Raw genomic sequence first — 21334 nt, 5'->3', positions numbered from 1 at the left:
TAATAAATTGCAACAACAAACTCAATTAAATCATTAAAAAGCATAATATGAAGCCTTAACAAATCATACCGGACATAAACTAGTATGCTATAAAAATATAGAAATGTTCAAGATAACTTAACAATAAATTAAATAATTTATGTTATAACTGCAATGAATAAACAATTAAAATTAAATATTTCATAATAATTTCGTTAGCATAAAATAATAGTCAGAATCGATACAATTTACGCGCATAATGTCTCTTAATCGACTATAAAACGAGCTGCCAATCTGCATCGCAATCAGTTGGTGTGCAGTTGTCGGGAATAAAATTACTTTGTATTTGTATTGCTATTGCTCTTCGATCGTAATTCGTATGGGAATGTTAATGTATTGCGATCGATGTTTATTTATTTAATCGAACACTCAATTCGCACCACTTTTATATATAAAATGCTTGTTACTCGTTCCGGCTTCACACGGGTAGATTTTTTTTTACCCTTAATCTACATAAAAAAACAAATAAAAAGTATCATGTCATTGAACTTTTCTTGAAATCTTTTTGGAAGTAGATAGTTTAGGATCGCATAGAAGACCAACATACAGAAAAATCTTATTATTTACATAGATAGAATATATATCCAATTTATATTTGTTTTTTACTGTTATCATAAAAACATCGCGAGGAAACCTACATCTGTCTCATTTAAAGGAAATTCTGTCACAAGTGTAACCACCAAACCGCGTTGGAATAGCGTGCTGTTTTTTTTTTATTTTTATTAGTTCCAAACCTTCTCCTTAAAGGGAGAGTAAGCCTTTGCCCAAAAGTGGAATATTTTTAGGAATTTGTTAAAGATAGATAAATAATTAGATTTTTATTCACTTCACTCAAACTTTGACACTTGTAATACATTAATGTCGTGTAAAAGTAAATTCGATATACTATTCTTTAAGCTGATTTTATGAAAATTAAACAAAAATTAAGAATGAGCTTATTAAGGAGTTAGTAGACAACTTCTTCGTAAACGATGAGTTACGATCTCAAAGCCTTACCTTTACGCCAATTACGCTAAGAAAGCTTTTTATTAAAATCGTCTCTCAAAGGATCGCAAGATCGGGTTCAGTAGTTGACTGGATGGGAATCTTATCGGAGTTATAACTTCATGTTACTATATAAATATTGTCACAATATTTTAACAATATAAAAAATTACAAGTATTTTATTTTTAATTAAATACGAAGTAAATTCTTAGTCCTACTCTTATTCTTGAATCACACAGCTGACCGAAAAATATTTTAGCGTTTATTTTTTTTTGTTAAAAGCAAGCGTTGGCAAATTCCGCTGCTCACTAAAATACAGCCAATAAAATGTGGTATTGGTTTTACTACATACGTATTGCCAACTTTTTACATTGCTATACGTATTGCTTTTTACATTTGTTTAATTATGTATATATCTAGTTAGACTGTCAAAGCTGAAAACGCGTCGATAAAAGTAGGGCCGAACAGTTGACCTCTAATAAACGCACACTAAAGTAGTATGACGTTTGGCATATGTCAAGTGTAGCTGTTAAGCAGCACACCAAGGTAACAAAGTTGACTCGTTTGTTTTAGTTCTTTTGTAATGCGAAAATAAATCGAATTGATTTCTATACACCTACTTATTTAAGCTTTTATTCATAACAACCATTCTGTGAAACCAGCTTTCGCGGGCGGTTTTTCCGAACCGATACGACTTGGGAACCTTTAAGAAAAGAGCGTGCTCCTTCCTTAAAGGCCAGCAACGCACCTGCAAGCCCCCAGGTGTTACAGATGTCCATGGGCGGTGGTAGTCACTTACCGTCTGGTGAGCCTCCTACTCGTTCGCCACCTATGACATAAAAAATAAGATAAGAATTAAAATCACAGTAAATACCAATTCGACCTAACCCATAGATCATTTAAAATGTTGTACTAGTAGAAGTACTAGATTTTCATTCATGTCAAGTATTTCTATTCTAATAGTACAATTATTCTACTGTATAAAAAACAAATTTCCACAAATGATTTGATATGCCGGGGATTGTCAGACTTCCAAATTAGGGTTATCGCATCAGAATTAATCTGTCGTTTGGCCGCGTTTAAGCCCCGTGACGACCATTAGTGCTGGCCTAAATCGAATCGATAGCTCCAAACACTAAATCAGTTGAAGTATTCATTTTTGTACACAAATAACAGCTTTTATTGTAATGTGTTCGTGTTTTACAGCTTTATTCATGAATCTGTTGTTTTGTATATGTATTTGAACTCCTTCTAAACGTTTGAACCGATTTCGATGAACTTTTTTGTATTTAAATTTATTGAACCCGGGTGTGGCGCTGCGATCGTGAAGTAAATAAGATTTTCATTCTACCCGTCAAAGTCGGGATGGGCAATAAATAAAACTATAAATATTCGTCTCCTATATCTAAGAGACAAATACATTTTAAATCTTTAATATCTATACCCTGTAACGATTAATGGCTCAGATAAACTAAACAAATAATAATTTAAATATTCATAATCACTTCATACAAATTTCTTGGAATGACAAAAGTAACTAACTAACGAAATAAATGGTTTTTTATAATTTTTCTTATAAGATACAATTTTATTTTTCGTCTTTCTAAGTACTTACTTCTAAGCATTTTATTTTTCTGCCACCGAAATACATCTAAGCGTGACTTATGTAAGTACTTAACTAAGTGCTACTTCACTTAGAATACCTAAATGCAATCACTAAAAGAAAAGTCAAAAGAGTATAAACAATTTCTCTGTAATTTAACAAAAACTATTAAAAGATAAATCAAAAAACGTCGGCTATAAATCATAACATGAATTATTAATCATATATTTTTATATAAATATATGTCCTTTTCTGTACCCCTAAAAACGTACTGTCATATCATGATGATCGATTGAGTAGTTAAAACGTTAAAGCGTAACAAGCAAACATACTTTCTTCCGCATTTATAATATTAGTTAAGATTAATTTAGATTTAAATGAAACACACATTAGAGTTAAACATTGTTAGTGTAAAAACTCGTTTGTCTTGCACTCTTTTTAATCCAGTAACAAATATCCCAAAAAAGCCCGACCATGTAGTCGTGCCAGAGATCCGCCAGGATAGGAATATCACCGGGCATAAATCTACCGTAGCCGCGACTAATTGCCCGGGTCTATAGTTATTTATGACTACACTCTTTATTTAACCGTGAATAGCATTCGCTCAATGAATATATCTATTAACTTATATAATGTTTCATAGAAAGTTCAACAAAATGAAAGGCAAGGCTATGAATAGATCCGTTTTCTTAGCAGGAAAAAAAATCAAAAGATACCCAATTCCCTCCCATGGGCATCATCAACACGGATTTGAGATTGAATGATAGTTTCCATACACATCCGCTGCCCGACCTGCCGGTTTATAAGCTAGCTACTTGGCGAAACAATCAAATATTCATATTAACATTAAAAAAATTGTCGAAATCTTTAACTAATTAAAATCAATTCGAAAATCGGATCGAAAATTTGACTTCATCCTGTATTCAATGCCTTAATTTAATGCCAAATTTTCAAAGATACTTAAAGCAACATTGAGTTATCAAGATATGTTTTTTAAACATATACATTTTAACCCATTTTGTTTAAATTGTACCGAGCACATATATTATGTTATACTAATAACGGGGCTTTGAGAGTTAAGTATAAAAAATATTAAATATAAGTTACAAGATAAACTCGACATCCCTTTCAGAAAAGTTTATCGAAAAAATATTAGTATAGATATACTTATGTACCTACTGATATTAAGAAATTGCGACTTTATTTTTTAAATACGATCAATTAAAATATAAAACATAAACGCTCCAAAAAAAATATAGAGTTGAATAAAAACATTAATCACAATAAACGAATATAAAAAATTAAAAAAGAACTCAACGTAATTAAATCGACAAAAGCATGTTGATCATTTTAAATTATACTTAAACAGTATTTAATTATTTTCCACATTTTACCAAATGGTCATCACTATACGGCGACAGGACAGTATAAAACAGAGTCTGTAACAGCGTTGTTACGTCATGACTGTGTGATATGCTGTAAGTTGTAACAACAATCGTGTTACCGCGCCCTGCCATGCGGTTTGCAAGACAGGGTTGAGCGCACTCGTAACATTTTGGTTGTATCTTAAAATTGAAAATTAAACGCGACACAATAATAACTTTAGTAGTCATTAATATTATGACGTTGGTCAAATATTTAAGTACATTTTGGATGCAAAATTAACCTACTTATTAATACTAATAATTAACTGAATATATTTAAACCTACCTCAAAAAGAAGGTGATTCTGAATTCAGACTTTTTTATCTGTAACGTACACACAAAAAGGCAATAGTTTCCTATTAAGCCAGAAGTAATAAAATCGGTAAGTCTCAAAGTCCTAACCTATTTACTTAAATAAAAAATAAAGTAAAAAGTTATATTTACGTATCTAATATACCTAGTTTATTTATTTTAGCCTCAGCAAGGCGAAGCAAATTCGTTTAGATATTAATGTGTAAATATGTTAATGATGATACTTCGTTTGGGTTTCAAGGCTTGTCAATAGTAAAACAGAATAATTAAAGCATAATATAAATAAATATCTGGCAATGACAGGCATGTATGTCTGTCTTAATCCAGGTTGCAAGAGGTGCTAAACATCCTACGTCAATGATCGACTTCGATGACGTTCAAGTATTGGACCATGAGTGACGCTCTAGAAGGTCCCTTAAAATCTTTTTTGGCTAGGATAGGATATCGCTTGGGCGCTGCTTGTACCCAGGCGCTTGTTTTGCTTAAAACAGGATGTACATTATATAAAAAAAAATTAGGTAAGAAAAAGAATAAAAATAAACAATTGAAATGGCAAGTAAACAAAAGTCTGTAGAGATACGATTGAAAAAAAAACGTGTCCTGTAATTTATTTAAAAAAAAAAAATTTATTCGAATACTCTGATCTTAGAATTTTGTAAATCAATAAATAGTTTTTTTTTTTAATCTTGTATGTTTTCTGTACACGATGCATGTTTTTCTAGGCATTGCTGATATTCCTATTTTCCGCTCCAACTGAGTGTTAAAATCGAGCTAGGAGTGAATACGACTAGAGCCCAAGGGGTCACTATCTAAACTCTAGGCAGCCCGTATTTCTTTAAACTACGTCTTCTTAAGAATTTGAAATTTAGAAAATGTTTTTGACAATACAATATTAATATAACACCAAAGAGATTTTTAATATTGGCTGTTATTTTATCTGTGCACTTGACGGGATTGGCTTACGCTCTGGATCTAGCAATAATATTGTTTTCTGATTTCTTTCATTTCACGAAACAGAAATCAGAAATCATTATGAACAACGATATATTTTCAACAATAAAAAATATATCAATATTAGATTGTATTAACTTAACTAGATATCAGATATCTAAAATGGAAACACTGGCAACAAAAAGTGAAATTGATATTGTACAAAATTGACTTCAAAACAAATCAGACTGCACTACCTATTCAAAACTAAAAAGTTTTATATAAAATTGTTAGAAGATATCTTTGTTTAAGTGATATAATTTCTCTCCAGAATATTCATGTTCATAATAAAATTAGAGTTAGTCCAGCAGGAACAACAACAGCTAGAAATAATTTAATTAAAAGTAAATTGTGCTAAAGGAAATAAAATGTTTTCAACCCTTTCGAGCATCATACGTAGAGCTCTTTGATCAATGTATAGGATGTAAACTGTCGGCGAAACGTGCCAATCCTGGCGTTCCACACATAACCATTGTATATACTTGTGCCGGGGGGATTTCATGGATCTTAAAATAAATGAAGTGATAAAATAAATAACCAAATAACTAGAAATATTTCTTATTCTCATTTACACCTATAAACTTTGTTCAGCGTGTGTTTAGTTAAACACATTTTTCTCTTTCTATCACCATTCTTTCAATACAGACAGACAATCGGAAAAATAGATAGCTTTGTTTTACTATATACCGTCTTAACATAATTTTAGGTAAAGTCGTCGATTAAAACAATTTTCTTATATATTAGCAGTTCCCCCAACTCCGTCTTCGTAATTTATTTTCCCATATATGACGTCATTTATACGCCTATGTCGTTCTCATAGTCCTAGGTCAGTAGAGTGATTTCGTCGGGATTTAAATCAATCAGACAAACAGAGTTACTTACTCACTTATAGGCTGTGTGCGTTGGTTGATAAGTGGGTGATACGCGGAGATTTATAACTAATACAAACGGATTTTCTCATGAATCATGATAAGTTGATTTATAAACATAAATTAAACACATGAAAATTCAGCAGAAGAAGCATCTAGATTTGAATCTGTAACAAAAACATGCAGGCACAATAAAATAACATAAATAAAATTATAACATATTATTTTGGTACAGTGTTTTATGATTATATACATAGAAATAATATAGCAATCTTTGTAGTCCTAAAGGTAAAATCATTTGGTACGTATTCTATACCAAGAAATCAAAATAAAAGTAAAAACTCTGCGAGCCCATGCTATTGTTCATTTTAACTAGGTTTGCTGAAGAGTGGCACGAATGAACACCAAACCGATTGAGTCACGTAACTCCTTTCAATCTCGCTGGTCAACAAAAACTATTCGGTTAATCTGGAATAGTACCCCGATTTACTTTAAAATGTATGACTTCACATTGCATCGTATCCGATTACAATTACGTGTTCGTAATATATAAATTTGAAACTAAGTTGAAGATTGCCAAATACATAGTAAGACTTCAAACGAGTCTTGCATTCTGTATTTTTGGTTTTGTTACTTGCATGTTAAAAACGAGTTGTAGTTAGTTGAGACCTCTATGGACATGTGTTACTTGAGGTAGTTTACCAGTTGGTAAATCGTAAAAATATTAAATGTTTGTACCGAAAAATTGTATGAAGGGGCTAGTTTATGAATCGCGCCGGCGTTTGGTTCGCCCCAATATAAAGGCCCTCAAAAATATGGGACAATAAAATATAATGTTTACATTTTTGGAACTTTGCGTTTTATTGCCATTACCAATCAGTGATAAGTGTCAACCGGAGCAACGGAATTGGTTTTTTGTATAGCGAATGAACAGTAACTCACGTAATTTTAGCTCGTAAGAATAAAATGCACCAGCAGAGTGGAAAAAACGAAGACATATGACTGGAGCAATAATTTTTCTTTTATCTATACTAATGTAATAAAGAGGTGAAATTTTTGTGTTTGTATGTTATTTCAGGAAGTAATGAGCCAATTCTAAAAAAAAGTCGCTGGTAGAAAGATACATTGCTCCTGATATCATAACATATTTTTATTAATAAATTGTATCCGCGCTATGCCAGGTTGAGTCGCTAAATAAATTTAATAGCATTAATACTTACCTTTTTTACTCTTGATATCATGGTCAGTGTTCAACAAATACGTAGGAAATATAAACATCAAACGATTAACAGCAACTTTGAAGGAAATGTCGAAAGTTAATTTCTGACGGAAAGTGTTCACTTTTCAATAAAAAAGAATGAATTGCTTGATATATCTACCGACTTGAATTTGATTTTATTTGGAATTTGTAAAAATGAAAAATTTGATGTAAAGTAAAACGATCGGTTTCTTCGTAATGCATTATGGAAATAGGGTTTCTCGTGTAGCGATTTATCGAATTAGGTCATCTCGATGGCACTTATCCGTTCTTTTATAGTAAATCTGGTGTGCATTTATAATAGGCGATTTCCGTTGCAAACACTGAACATGAAATCCAATTGATGTCTTAGTGTGTCGAGAACTTTATATTTTTTATGTTATTTTTACGCCTTAGGGGTAAGAACACTCAAATGGTGTGACAGCAAACGACATGATACTCTTTTATGCCAGCATTCTGTCTCTCATCTTTGGGGGTGCATGGTGCGTACCTAATATATATACATTGTTGCTTGTATCTGTTTATGATAATAATAAAAAAGGAATTATTAAATGTTTCAAATAAGAATAATTAGCATATTATACCTATATATAATATACATGAATATGTCTGTTTTTACGAGTTAATTTTTGATATTTTAGTATGCCAAGCTACCGTTTTTTCGCATTTCATCGAAATCAGTTATCAAAATCATGTATGCAAAAACATAAATTATTTTTCCAGCAGTTGTGACGTACATACTATATCACAAGAACAAGCATAAACTTACGTTACTTCAAGTACCTGATTACATGGGGTTGTAACTTTTTAAAACAAAAAGTTTCTTTAGCCGGTTCTTCACAGGCCCGAGGTCTTTATTTCCGAACCGGACTTTCAATAAGCAAGCATTTCTATATCGAATAAAGATTTTTGACCTTGTTTTGACTTTGCCAATGTTTCAGTATCCGTTTCTTGGACGTCATTCGGCTATCGACTCCACCTGTCAACTTTATTCCTAACCAAATGTCTTTCCAGACTCCATTAAAGTTCCATTATGCGATATGTTATAACCAAAAACAAATAGGTTAGGTATCAAATAAAATCTAAAACCACCCAACTGCGATTTCAATTTAACATAACTCTCGTAAACCCATTTAGAGCGCACAATACGTCCTTTAGTACTTTGTGCTAATTACAGTTAGTCCATTAAGTTAATTTCCTAGTCCGTAAAAGTACACTGCACCGTCAACTCTAATATATAGCCAATCAAGAGACTTAAATCGTTTAACATCAAAATGAGAAACCAATGACGAATCACAATCTCACATATTTTTAATGCATTTCCAAAATCTGAGACAAATTCCCACTAGTTAAAAAGCGTAAAGCTTGTGCTAAGAGTGTGTACCACAATGGTCCTAGAAGAAGTCCTTTGAGACTTCTTTAACTGTTAAGTTCTTGTTTTAGACGATCTTTATCGTAATATATGTAACTAACCAGATAATCTTATGTTCTTTTGTTTTTATTTCTTGGGTGTTATTTTTATAACGCAAAAAAATACGTAAACAAAATTTGTTGCTGCACGATGTTTTCCTTCATGAACAAGTACAGGATAAATATGATAATAGAATTGAAATATGCTTTATGACACCAAACTGTAAAGAGATTCATATTTAGAATATCATCTCGACATTTCCAATTTTCTTCAAATACGTATTAGTAGCAAATCTGTGTTGCCTACCGTTCACCACCGACCGCGGTATAAAACATCCATTAGCTGATTGATGTCGTTAACTGGATAATTAATCGTATATTTGATGGTTTGTGTCGAAGCAGTACAAGAAATTTCCGAGTTATATTTACTATGTTCACGATAATTATTCATTTAAATAAGCTACTGCGCGAAATTTTCTCAGACTTGATTGATTTCCTTTGTTGTATAATAACAGGTGAATGTAAAATCTTTATTATATTGTTTATTGCAATTTCAACCACTAGAGACATATGGGTGTAATTACACTACCTTACTAATTTAAACAGAATTATTTTATGTTTATCCGTAGAATAATGGATGAGAAGATTTAAAGGTTCAATGAGCCAATATATAATAGGAAAAAAATGCTTTGTATTGTAAGGGAGTTTGTTTTTTCCCTCTCGGTTTCTTCAATAAGGTAGTTTCGTATAAGTAAGAAGTTAACAATCAAAAACAAAAAAAAGACTAAAAAGACCACGCGACAACATGTTTTCGACGAAAATGATGAACTTTCATACAAAATTTCATATTCTATTCAACCGCATAGAGTATGTTGACATAACTGAGTTAATAGAAACCTTTACAAAAACATTTATATAACCAGATACAAAAGATGATCCATATGAAGATGCAAACACTTTCATCCCCAATTTACGCCATTTGGAGAAAGAATTTCCGAAAATTACTCTTTCGTGTCTTAAATAAAGTTCTCAAAATCTGCAAATTGTATGTTTCTGTACGACTGGGTACAGAAACATATCAGGATCAGGCTGCATGTAGTGTATAAGTCATTTTTTTTTATAGGTAAGCATCAAACATGCGACAAACGATATCCTAATATTATTATTTAAAAAATACGCCAAATACCTCAATCGTTTCACCCACAATGAATACTTTCCGAAAAGTATTTTACATATAAACATGTCCGTAATATGGTTTTTATATTCATGGAAGTTACCTTATAACCCGTTTTTCGATGACACCATGACAAACGGATGCAATCATTTGCAGCGCCACAAATACCTATTTGTTGGCAGTTTGCGGTTCCGCATCTCAATGTGGTTACGTGTCAAAGTACACGTGTGACTTGACAAATATTAATAAATCTGTTCGCTTTCATACTTTGGATTTACGACTCAAATTATGATGACATGATATTTATTTTTTGACATTCTAATATAATAAATCAGTCTTAAAGTGTAATCTAATTGTAGTAAGGTAAGTTCCGTTCTTAGTGAGGTTTAGGCGTTTACCAAAATATACCTTTATATATTAAATTACTTACGACTTATTTCTGATACTGCTGTACGATTTTCACTCAAAGATCTTATTGCTATAATTTACTTAGTGGCGGCAGTAGTAGTACATAGTATTTTTGTGTTTCTGTTTAAAGATCGAATGAGCCAGTATAACGTAAAAGTATGCCTGTAGGCACACGGGACCTACCTCCATAATTCCCATGGCGGTGCATTGGAGATATAAAGAAAGGTTAATATTCCTTAAATTGAAAATGATTTAGGGGGTGGTTATCACTTACTATCAGGTGGTTCATTTGACAGTCTGCCTACCAATTATAATACCGATTATATAAAAAAAAATCTCAACACAATAATAAAAGTAACTTGGCAACCCCGATTGTGGTAGTTACCACCCACTGATCACATTCACTACCCCCAAGCAGCAATACTTAGTATTGTTGTGTTCAGGTTGGAAGGATGAGAAACCGAGTGTAAGAACAGGAACAAGGGACGTAACATTTTAGTTCCCAAGGTTAGTGGTACATTCGCAATCTAAGAAATGGTTATTCTTAGCGCGCAAATATCTATGGGCAGTGGTGAACACTTACCATTAGTGCCTCTAGGACCTCCGCCGTAGAATAAAAAAAATGTTAATTAAAAAAGTATAGACGTTCATTTATTAAATTTAAATTTTCATACATAAGCCTGTCATTAAAACTCATAAATGTCGACGTTACTAAAACGGTTTCATGTGACGTTCGGATATTAACGATGCCGTAGCAAAGATAATTGAATTAGTCTGGCTGAACCCTGCTCAATGTAAAATCGAACAGAAAACACGGGTTAAGCCCATGTAACCCGCATTTAAGTAACGTGTTACCATGTGAGGAGCCGAAGTGCTCAATAATGATCTAATTTAATCAATCCTTCATTATTTCAGTGTTGTTATTTAATATTATGAAAATGGTGTTAGTAGTTCGATCGTAAAAACAGTATATACACAGACTTACTAATTTAATATTATTCAAGATATAAAGCCAGAGGAAGTCTGAAAAAATTAATAATTTTAACGGCTCCAAAAAAAAAGCAACTGAGTATATGACTACAAATACGACGAATGGAACGAAAAAAAAAATACACCCCTTCTAAATAACCAAATTAATGGAATAAGGGCTAGTTTAAGACAAATAACGATTGTTTTAGATAAAATATCATTCAGAAATATTTTTTTAAGTGTTTATTAATCGTAGACCGACATACTGGCCATAACAGCGTCACTTGTTGATGCGCTGAGTACTGAGACTCGGGCGAGGAAATAGTCCTGAATATATATAAAAAATCTTCATTAATCATGGAAATACTCTTTCATTAGTCGGTCCCAAAAATGTTTTCTCTTCTCCTCAGGCACGTCAACCATCCTCAAATGTTGACCAAAATTCATCGCTTGCAAATTTTCATTTCTTCCCAACGGCATCCATTGTAAAGTATCCAGAATATTGTCTCTAGGATTCGGAGTGGGGTTTCTAAAAAAATGTTAAAATATTTTTTAATGAGATTACAATTAAAAATAATAATACGATTTTATTTATCATAGTCCTTTATAATTAAAGGATTATTGCAAAATACCACAACACGATATATTTTATTTTATAACTGTTTAAAGTGATAAAAAAGAAAATAACATAAAACGACCGAAATAAGAAAACTCAATATCATTCACTTAATAAATTATTTCATCAATAAAGAAATTATATTTTCTTACCCGTGTTTTACAAAGTTTGCTAAAAGCCTTACAATTTTCTTAATGAAGTGCCTTTCATTGCATTTAAGGCTTTTATAGACATCTGTTTCTGATTTGCATTTGAATAGATAACACGTTTCATCTCCTAACGTTGCTCCAGTCCATTCCAAATTCGGCACCGATGATCGCCAACCAGTATTTAAAGATCCTTTGAAAGCAAATCTATACAAGTAAACATCGCTATCAGACGATCGATTATGCAATGTAGCTTGTCGAAGCAATGGATAAATATCTTGATCAGAAACATACTTTGCGTATCGCTTTAAACTTCGTTTTCCAATAGTACCGTTTAAAAAATAAAAATCCAATATTTCTTTTTTTATCTCTCGATATCGTTTTGAATCATATTCGTTACACTCACCTTCAAAGGGAAGTAAATATTGAAAATTGTAATTAAGATATGCTAGAAGTTCTCTGTTTTTTGCTAGACCATTTAATTTATATAAATTTGTCAAAGTAGTATACCCAAATATTACTTGAATATTATTATTTATATTTTTTCCATTATATACATCCACAGGAGACTGAGTCATAAATGGCATTTTAGACGACATTTCTAATGAACAACCAAAAGAATTAATCAATCTTTGACTATCCCTTACCTCCGTACTATCGTATAGATTACTACTCGCCAATACCAATTCCGCTGAAGATGTATCATCTATAATTTTATAAAGTTTCTTTATATTAAATAAATCGAAATTTCTATTTAGTCTCCGATACAATTTATGTGCAACCTCTAAATTATTGTGTCTATACTCAGCTGGAGATAGTGCACTGCCATCTAAAATTATAGCTCTTTTGAACAGATCATCTGCAGCTATTGAGACTAGCATTGATGCAACCGGAGTGGATGCTAAACCAGAACCAATAATCGTAACTCTGTTCGGATCACCATTAAAAATCATAATGTTTTCACGCAACCATTTAAGTGCCATTAATATATCCTTAGCTCCCATATTTCCTTCAGCGTAATCATCTTCTGTATTAAGGAATCCAAAAATAGAAAACCTAAATGACACAGTTACTACTATTATATTTTCGTCTATAAAAAAATCAGGCCCATGAAGATTGGAATATTCATTAGCCCATACTAAAACTGGATATTGTTTCGTTTTATTACCGATATTTGGCGAGTATATAGACAGATATAAACAATCTTCATTATTAACAATTGCACACGTTTTGCAGCAGGGTCTGCTGTAGTCATATATACCATTTTCAAAAAACGAAATGTATTTCGGAGGCTGAAATTACACACATAATAATAATTAAACAAGAAACTCAAGATAATGCCAATCTTAAAATTTATTTAACGAGTGATACATACCTTAAATCTCAGTTCGTTGATCGGTGGTCGGGCATATGGAATATCATAAAAAGCTGTATATGATTTATTTTCAAATAACGTATACAGTTTTTTACCAATCAATATTAATTCACTAGTTTTATATGAAACTAACGAATAGTTATATATGATTAAAACAAGAACATAGAAAATATATGCAACAAACATTACTTAAAACGAAACAATGAATAGTGTGATTTCCATACCAACATGGCAGGCCATATTATGGAAACAATATTTTAAACCATGAAAATGTTTTAAAAATAACTATTGTATTTCTTACTAGGTAAGTATTCAATTTGTAATGCTTTCGTAGATTTTTTTAAATAACAAATATTTACGTTTATTTAAAATAGATTTCAATACAATAAATTAAAGTTTTTGATATAGTCCAAATTTTAACAAATCTCAACATGTAGTCTCTCTCTCTCTCTCTCTCTCATTTAAATCGATTATTTTAGATATATATATATTTAGGTAAGCCTGTTCATTTATTTATTAAATCAAATTTATTACATTATCTTAACTATTACTACAGATAACTCTAATGCCAATGCAATGTGTAATGGTGTGAAATCGATATCTTCTGTGCTATTTTCTGAATATTAATAATGTGCATAATACCCAAAACTAAGTTGGACAGATTAGCGGATTATACGAGTATGGGTTCCTATCCTAGGTACTTGGTGAATTTATTTTGGACCCGCTCCAACATAAAACTATATTTATAGCCTATTCCGATCGAAGAATTATTTACGTATTCCATGCGATTTGCTAATACCTCAGCTATATTGTGCACCGCAAACAGTTCTAGATTAATATATTATTATTTATAAAACTATTTCACATTACTTTAACTTAACTTCCAAGGTCCCTTCTTCTTTAACGTTCAAAACGCCATTTTTTCGCATATCCATATTACATAAGCAGCCCGTAAATGTCCCACTGCTGGGATAAAGGCCTTCTCTCCCTTTGAGGAGAAGGTTTGGAGCATATTCCACCACGCTGCTCCAATGCGAGTTGGCGGAATACACATGTGGCTGAATTTCGTTGAAATTAGACACATGCAGGTTTCCTCACGATGTTTTCCTTCACCGCCGAGCACGAGATGAATTATAAACACAAATTAAGCACATGAAATTTCAGTGGTGCCTGCCTGGGTTTGAACCCGAAATCATCGGTTAAGATGCACGCGTTCTAACCACTGGGCCATTTCGGCTCGATATCCATATTGAATATGGTAAATTATTCAAGCCCTCGACCAACGATATCTGGTCAATCCGAAGTCAAATTTTGTTTATTTATTTTGTTTATTATTGTGTTGGTTTCTTATTAAGTTTTTATTTAGGTGGCATATAAGATATCAATCAAAAATTCTATACTTTTTATACGCGACCATGAATTTTAAGTCCCTAACCCTTCTGACTACAACCATTGAAGGGTCAATGTAGTATTTATAAAGCGCATGACATATATAGCCCATACGAAAATATGGAAAATGGGCGGAAATAATGGATATACATTTGAAACTATTCAATTGTACCGTACTCCATTTCACCACTCTATTAATATATTTCTGTATATTTTCACATTACTTTATACAAGGGATAGCTCACGGTTTCCTACAAAAAGTAAGTAGTTGGCATCCTTCTTTAACTTTAGTACATTGTTAACAACAGACTGCTAAGTTTAAGGACATTGCCCTGACTGGAGTAAGTCTTGGCCAATAAAGTCAGACTTGGACATATCTCTAGTTGAAATTACAAAAAAAAATGCAAATAGACGGTGACACCAGATATTGCTAATTTTTTTTAGTAAGTCATAATTGTCAACTAAATAAAAAACCTTCCACAAGACAAAATTAGAGGCAAAACATAATATATAAATAGTACTACTATCTACGTAATGAGAGTTTCATAAATTACAACAATGGCACTACTCTGTCGAGGGTCGTAGACCTAAGTCTGCGACTTGTTACCTAAAATTAACATTTATGTTCTTATTAATTGGAATTTAAATATTTGAGTAACAGTATAATTTGAAATGGACGCCTTGTAGAGGATGATGTCCAATTTTCGTCCTGTAATTCCGTTTTACCGGGTATTAGCGCGATCTTCCAAATATCGTATTCTAGCTATAGCAGTCCTGTCCTAGATTTTTAGGAAGAACTTTAATACACGAAAATAATTGAATTACCTCTAGATTCCATAAAATTTCTGCTCCCAGAGCAGAAAAGTTAAGGTTACTGGTACTGTGCTAGTCCTGTAACTTACAAACGTACATAACATACATACCGCATAACGCAGACTGTACTTGAGATGCTTCTTGCTGTCGAACACCCATTGTTGAGAGTCTGAAAGCTAAGTACACTAAAGATACTTTAATAGATAATTAAATCTAGTGTTTCCTGTGGTAACTGAACTACCACAATTCTGTATTTATCGAATACGATTATCGACCTTCTTTTTAGTACCCGAACTAACCTTCTTGAACTGTTCTGAAAATTTCATTTCGTAGTTTACTTATCATAATAAAAAAAAAGATATGACTTAAAAAATTTGCATATTTTTTACTTTATTGCATAGGGTTAATAATAATGGTTAAAATGCGCTTAAAAATAAACAGAGTATTTAATATTTTTTATTGCAGTAAAGACAAATAGCAATTTGTACTAGAAATATACTATCTAGAAATGTATTATAAATTATCAATATTAGCATTGAGTAATATATATATATAATATAAGTATTGTATATATATATATAGATATAGAAATTTAACAAGATGTGAAAACTTGGTTGTAGTGCTTTGTGCAAGCCCGTCTGGATAGGTACCACCCACTCATCAGTTGTTCTGCCAACAAACAGTAATAGTAATCTTAGTGCCCAAGGTTGGTGGTGCATTGGTGTGATGTAAGAAATTGATATTATTTCATACAGTGCCAATATTAATGGGCAGTAGTGGCCACTTACCACCAGGTACCCAATTTACCCATCCAAGTACCTATTAAATAAAAAAAATGATAGTCTGAATTTATAAGGACAAATATTATTTTGAAATAGTAATCGGAAGCATTTATACTCAGAAATATTTATTTATAATATCTTTATAACTTCTTAGTAAAACAGATAATATTTATCGCCGATTCTATCGATACGTACAGCTCAGTATTAAAATTTTATTCAAGTTACCTTGATGTACGGAATTTAAAAATGGATAAAATAATAGGTATTTTTATCTTAATATCGGTTTCAGTGTTCGTGTTAGCTGATATTGAAGTAGAAACTACACATGGACGTGTTGCTGGAAGAGATTTCAAATCGATATTTGAAGAGAAAAAATACCATGGATTTATGGGGATACCTTTTGCCGCCCCACCTGTCAAAGATCTTAGATTTAAGGTACGTATAAAAGATTATCATCAGCATTATATTTTTAATTTACTTACCCCATCTTATTGCGTCCGCTGGAGACAGAAGGAATAGTTTCTATTTTGCCTAAAGAATTCAACGGAGATATGCTGAATTATTCCACTAGTCTTTTGTCATGAATTGTAAAAATAAAAGTACTTACATTCATTTGTAAAATGAACCCATTGGTTGCATATAAATAATACAACTTCTTGCTTCCCAATGAAAATATTTATACTTATAGTTTAACTTTGTATAAGTGTATTTTGTAGTATTGATTTCTAAATATAAAAACAAGACAATTTTTTCGGTTTTTGAAATACTGTTATTATTTGTACACGTTTAGTGAAGTTATTTAGAACAAATTTAAATACATTATGCATACATTATAGTAAAATCCGACGTTTTGGTTATAATATCACTATACTTAATTTTATATTAATGCTAAACTATGAAAAGTACTACAGTGCAAATACTTCAATACTTAAATAACATACTAAGGAGAAAACAATATCTTAAAGTCTGCGGTTTGTGACCATGCTCTAAATGAACCCAACCACACATGCCTTTAGACTACAAATCTTCATTGCGGAACAGTATTTCAAACCCAGAATTATATGAATGTATATTGAAATTTCAATTCACCTTACGTTCAAAAGAAAATAAGGTTGGATCCCATCAACCTATCTAGTAATTAAAGATCCAAAATCCCTTAAAACCTTGTACCTTGAGGCAATGAATAATGCTTTAATTCTTGCAGAAAAACTATAAACTCAATCGAATAAAAATAAATAAATATTACTCTAATTAAAAACAATTTAAACGCGTTTAAAACTAGCTTTCAAAATTGAACAAAGTCAATTTGAACTATATACAATTTTTTTTAAGCTAAACAACAAAATTAAAGTTCTTATAGAATTGGCACATTTCAAATATACTAACAAATAACAGCTTAGGCTTTATATAATTAAAATATGAATGAACATAATTTATGAAGTACGTAAACCTATTTTTTCAGGCACCACAACCAATGGAGCCATGGACCGACGTTTTACAAGCTACAAAAGTAAAACCAGCCTGTGTACAGTTCAACACTAACTTTCGCAAAGGTCAAGCTTTAGGTCAATACGGTCTTGAAGACTGCCTATACCTCGACATATTTACTCCAGCCGTAGATGAAAATAAACGACCAGTTGTTGTATTTTTGTACAGTGAACGACTTAAAAACTCATACAATAAAACTAAAGACTACGCTCCAGATTTTTTTATAGAAGAGGATTTAGTCGTTGTGACAATAAGTCATCGACTAGCCATGTTTGGGTTCCTATCGTTTGAAGACAATTCACTACCAGGTAACGCGGGATTAAAAGATATTGTGGCAGCATTAGATTGGATATCAAATAATATCAATAACTTTGGAGGTGATCCGGAAAAAGTTACTTTATTGGGCGCTCAAGGAGGAGCTGTAGCGGTTGATTTCCTTATTCGTTCTAAAGCGAAAAAATACTTTCGCTCAGCGATACTTCAAAGTGGCACGTCACTAAACCCTGCATATTTGCAAGGAAACGCTCGTGAAAGATTTTTCGAACTTGCCAATTTATTAGAAATATCCAGCTCAAGCATCAGTCAGATTTTAAAAGAATTAAATGAGATTCCTGCTTCAAAGTTATTTAACGTGGAACTAAGAGCTTCACCGCCCGATTATTTTAAAGAAACTCAGAAAAGTATTCTATCATTCGGTCCAATCGTTGAAAAGGATGCAGATGGACTTATAACAGAATATCCTGAAAATTCTTACGAAAATATAAACATACCTATTATGGTCGGATTCAACTCTCGAGAAGGATTGGCGGCTTCTTATAAATATCTCACCCAACCTCATTCCCTCAAATTCGTTGAAAAAGATTTTCCGTTTTTAATGCCTTTGCGAATGAAGTTTAGATTCGATCCTCTTTCCGAAATGTACTACGACGCCATAGACGATATAAAGAAATTTTATTTTAAAGAAGGCAAGGTGACCATAAAAAGTACTTCAGAATATGTGACTTATGTCGGAGATCTACATTCTTATTCTATGGACATGACGGCAAAAATGTACGCTAATATATCGTTGAGCCCAGTTTATTACTATCACTTTGACTTTTACAGTGATTTGAATGAGAATAAGAATGATCTATTGGCGATGTCAGTGGTTGAAGAAGGTACTTGGGGCGCGGCGACTGGAGACGAACTGTGTTATTTATTCAGATGTCCAAGTTTGAAAGATAAATATGCAAAACATAAACGATTGGAATCACACGAATTGATAATGCAAAAGAAAATCATAAAGTTGTGGGCAAACTTTGTAAAATACGGGTACGTTTTTCAATAAGATCTTTTTACAATTCGACTACGAGAATAGACATTTGGTAACAATAGTTTTTCACGTATATCGGATACAAAATCCGTCAATTGTAATGTTGAAATCGTCAACCTTTTGTTTAATCATTATAAATCTTAGTAATTTATGTAACTTAATAATGTATCGCGGCAAGAACTTTTTAATTAATGTGACGTTCGGGAAATTATATTATACATTTATACGCCTTAAACCATCTATATTAGAAACTGAAATTATTTGTAACTTCTTATGTTCACATTAATTAATTTCATGTTCGGTGAAGAGAAACATATTTCATCTCGATATTCCATATATAGAAATATGTAGTTCTTGCAACGTATCCATCAATTGGCAATGCAATCGACATATTGCATACAATCTTTGTACATTAATCCGTCAAACCTTTTCTATATGTTAAAGTTATTATCGTTCAATAGTTTTAGAACGTGTGATGTCCCTGTAACCCATTTAAACATGACAATTGTTATGAACAACACACCGCTTTTTTTCATAAAGTCTAGGTGTTATATTCAATCATTCCCTACATAATTTAACTAGTCAGTAGGAAAGTTTTTCTTTATTATATAACGTATTTTTGAAACTTTTTCCAGGAACCCAACTCCCAAGAACAATAATCCGTTGAACGAGATTGAGTGGTCTCCTTATAATTTAAAAACAAAGGAATACTTACTCATTGGAAAGAAGTTTGAAATGAAAAAGGATTTATGGGAAAGAAAGTTTACGTTCTGGGATGATTTTTTAAATAAATGGGAAAAGAGAGCTCATAAAGGTGTGATATCAGAAAAAGGAAATAAAAAAGATGAATTATAAATATAATGCTTTTTATTTTTATTTTTAATAAAGTAATGTTTACTAACCTTATTTTTATTTATTTTTTATTATATATTACATTTTAAATTTACTATATTTTATATTAAATAAAACTACGCGAAGGAATATATTTCCTTTAAATATAAAGAATATCACCGAATTTTCTTTCAATACACCGAAGAGACATTTAGCTTTCATTATTATAAGAATAAATATTTTTGAATATTGCTAATATAAATAAGTAAGAACCAGTGTACCCACTGCTAGTCTAAGGTCCTCTTTTTGAGGAGAATGCTTGGAGCTTATTATTTAAATTTTCATCTCACACACATGAGGGTTAACTCGACATATAAGATTTTCCTACGCCGCCACATGGAAATCGGTTAAGATTTACGTGTTCTACTGGGTCACCTTGGCTTAATGTAATATAGTAAACAGTAAGGTCTCATATAACTAATAATAATTAATTATATATTCAGTAATAAGTTCCTCAAATGCATATTATAATATGCATATCAAAGTACGAAATTAATCATTCAGACAAGGTTCAATAATATAAACATTTTTTAAAGAACTTATTAATCTACAAATATTGACTACGATTTTTTTGTGGAATTCCGCAAAGTCATATTAATATATATTTTTGACATTATTTTACAAAAGGTTGTTTTAGTTAATTAAAATCATTAGGATATTTGGACGTGTATGATAGTTTTTTAAAATTTTACATATTCCGGTTCCCAATTAATTGTCTTATACTTAAATTTAATCCATACGTAAAATTACGTTTACGTACAATTATTTTAACGATAGTAAATCTAAATTTTAGTTTATTAGTTTGACCACGTCTCTTTTACTATTTATCATCCTGAAATCAACGTTATAAATGTATTTTTTATAAATAAAGAATCCTATGTTTTATAACACATAGACGCCAGTAGCAACATTGATAAACGTCTTACGATTAGTAAAAGGTTTAACTTCGGATTAATAGAAGAATTACATCGAACGGTATCACTAACACCAAGTTCAATTATCTAAATAAATGATAAAAACAAAGCCCATTTAGATTATATACTATTATCTTTAGGACACGTCAGTTCGTAACCAATATGTGA

At 31.5% G+C, this 21334-nt stretch overlaps 2 protein-coding genes across 2 annotated transcripts; one reads left to right on the top strand and one right to left on the bottom strand.

Moving 5' to 3' along the window:
* Positions 1 to 11675: 11675 nt before the first annotated feature.
* Positions 11676 to 15938, bottom strand: LOC125070638 (juvenile hormone esterase-like). Its single transcript, XM_047680586.1, has 4 exons — positions 15890 to 15938; positions 13578 to 13765; positions 12209 to 13494; positions 11676 to 11969 (listed from the first exon to the last, which is right to left on the bottom strand). Exons 1-4 carry the CDS (start codon positions 15936 to 15938, stop codon positions 11792 to 11794), a joined length of 1701 nt encoding a protein of 566 aa, XP_047536542.1. The 3' UTR covers positions 11676 to 11791.
* Positions 15939 to 16829: 891 nt separating this feature from the next.
* LOC125070637 (juvenile hormone esterase-like) lies at positions 16830 to 21257 on the top strand. The gene is made up of 4 exons (XM_047680585.1): positions 16830 to 16996; positions 18024 to 19360; positions 19997 to 20175; positions 21148 to 21257. The coding sequence occupies exons 1-4, from the start codon at positions 16949 to 16951 to the stop codon at positions 21255 to 21257; spliced, it is 1674 nt and encodes a 557-aa protein (XP_047536541.1). The 5' UTR covers positions 16830 to 16948.
* Positions 21258 to 21334: the final 77 nt, after the last annotated feature.

This window comes from Vanessa atalanta, chromosome 17, assembly GCF_905147765.1.
Source record: "Vanessa atalanta chromosome 17, ilVanAtal1.2, whole genome shotgun sequence".
NCBI classification, from domain to species: Eukaryota; Metazoa; Arthropoda; class Insecta; order Lepidoptera; family Nymphalidae; genus Vanessa; species Vanessa atalanta.
This window is presented reverse-complemented; position numbering and strand designations above follow the sequence as displayed.

Bases quoted from the DNA above. Each gene is read 5' to 3' on its own strand.
- LOC125070638 (XM_047680586.1), bottom strand. From the start codon at position 15,938: ATGGGTGTTCGACAGCAAGAAGCATCTCAAGTACAGTCTGCGTTATGC. The intron at 13,495-13,577 runs GTATGTATCACT...GTGTAATTTCAG, and splicing joins TCAACGAACTGAGATTTAAG to CCTCCGAAATACATTTCGTT. The intron at 11,970-12,208 runs GTAAGAAAATAT...ACATTTTTTTAG, and splicing joins GCAAACTTTGTAAAACACGG to AAACCCCACTCCGAATCCTA.
- LOC125070637 (XM_047680585.1), top strand. From the start codon at position 16,949: ATGGGGATACCTTTTGCCGCCCCACCTGTCAAAGATCTTAGATTTAAG. The intron at 16,997-18,023 runs GTACGTATAAAA...CTATTTTTTCAG, and splicing joins TCAAAGATCTTAGATTTAAG to GCACCACAACCAATGGAGCC. The intron at 20,176-21,147 runs GTGTGATATCAG...TATAACACATAG, and splicing joins GGAAAAGAGAGCTCATAAAG to ACGCCAGTAGCAACATTGAT.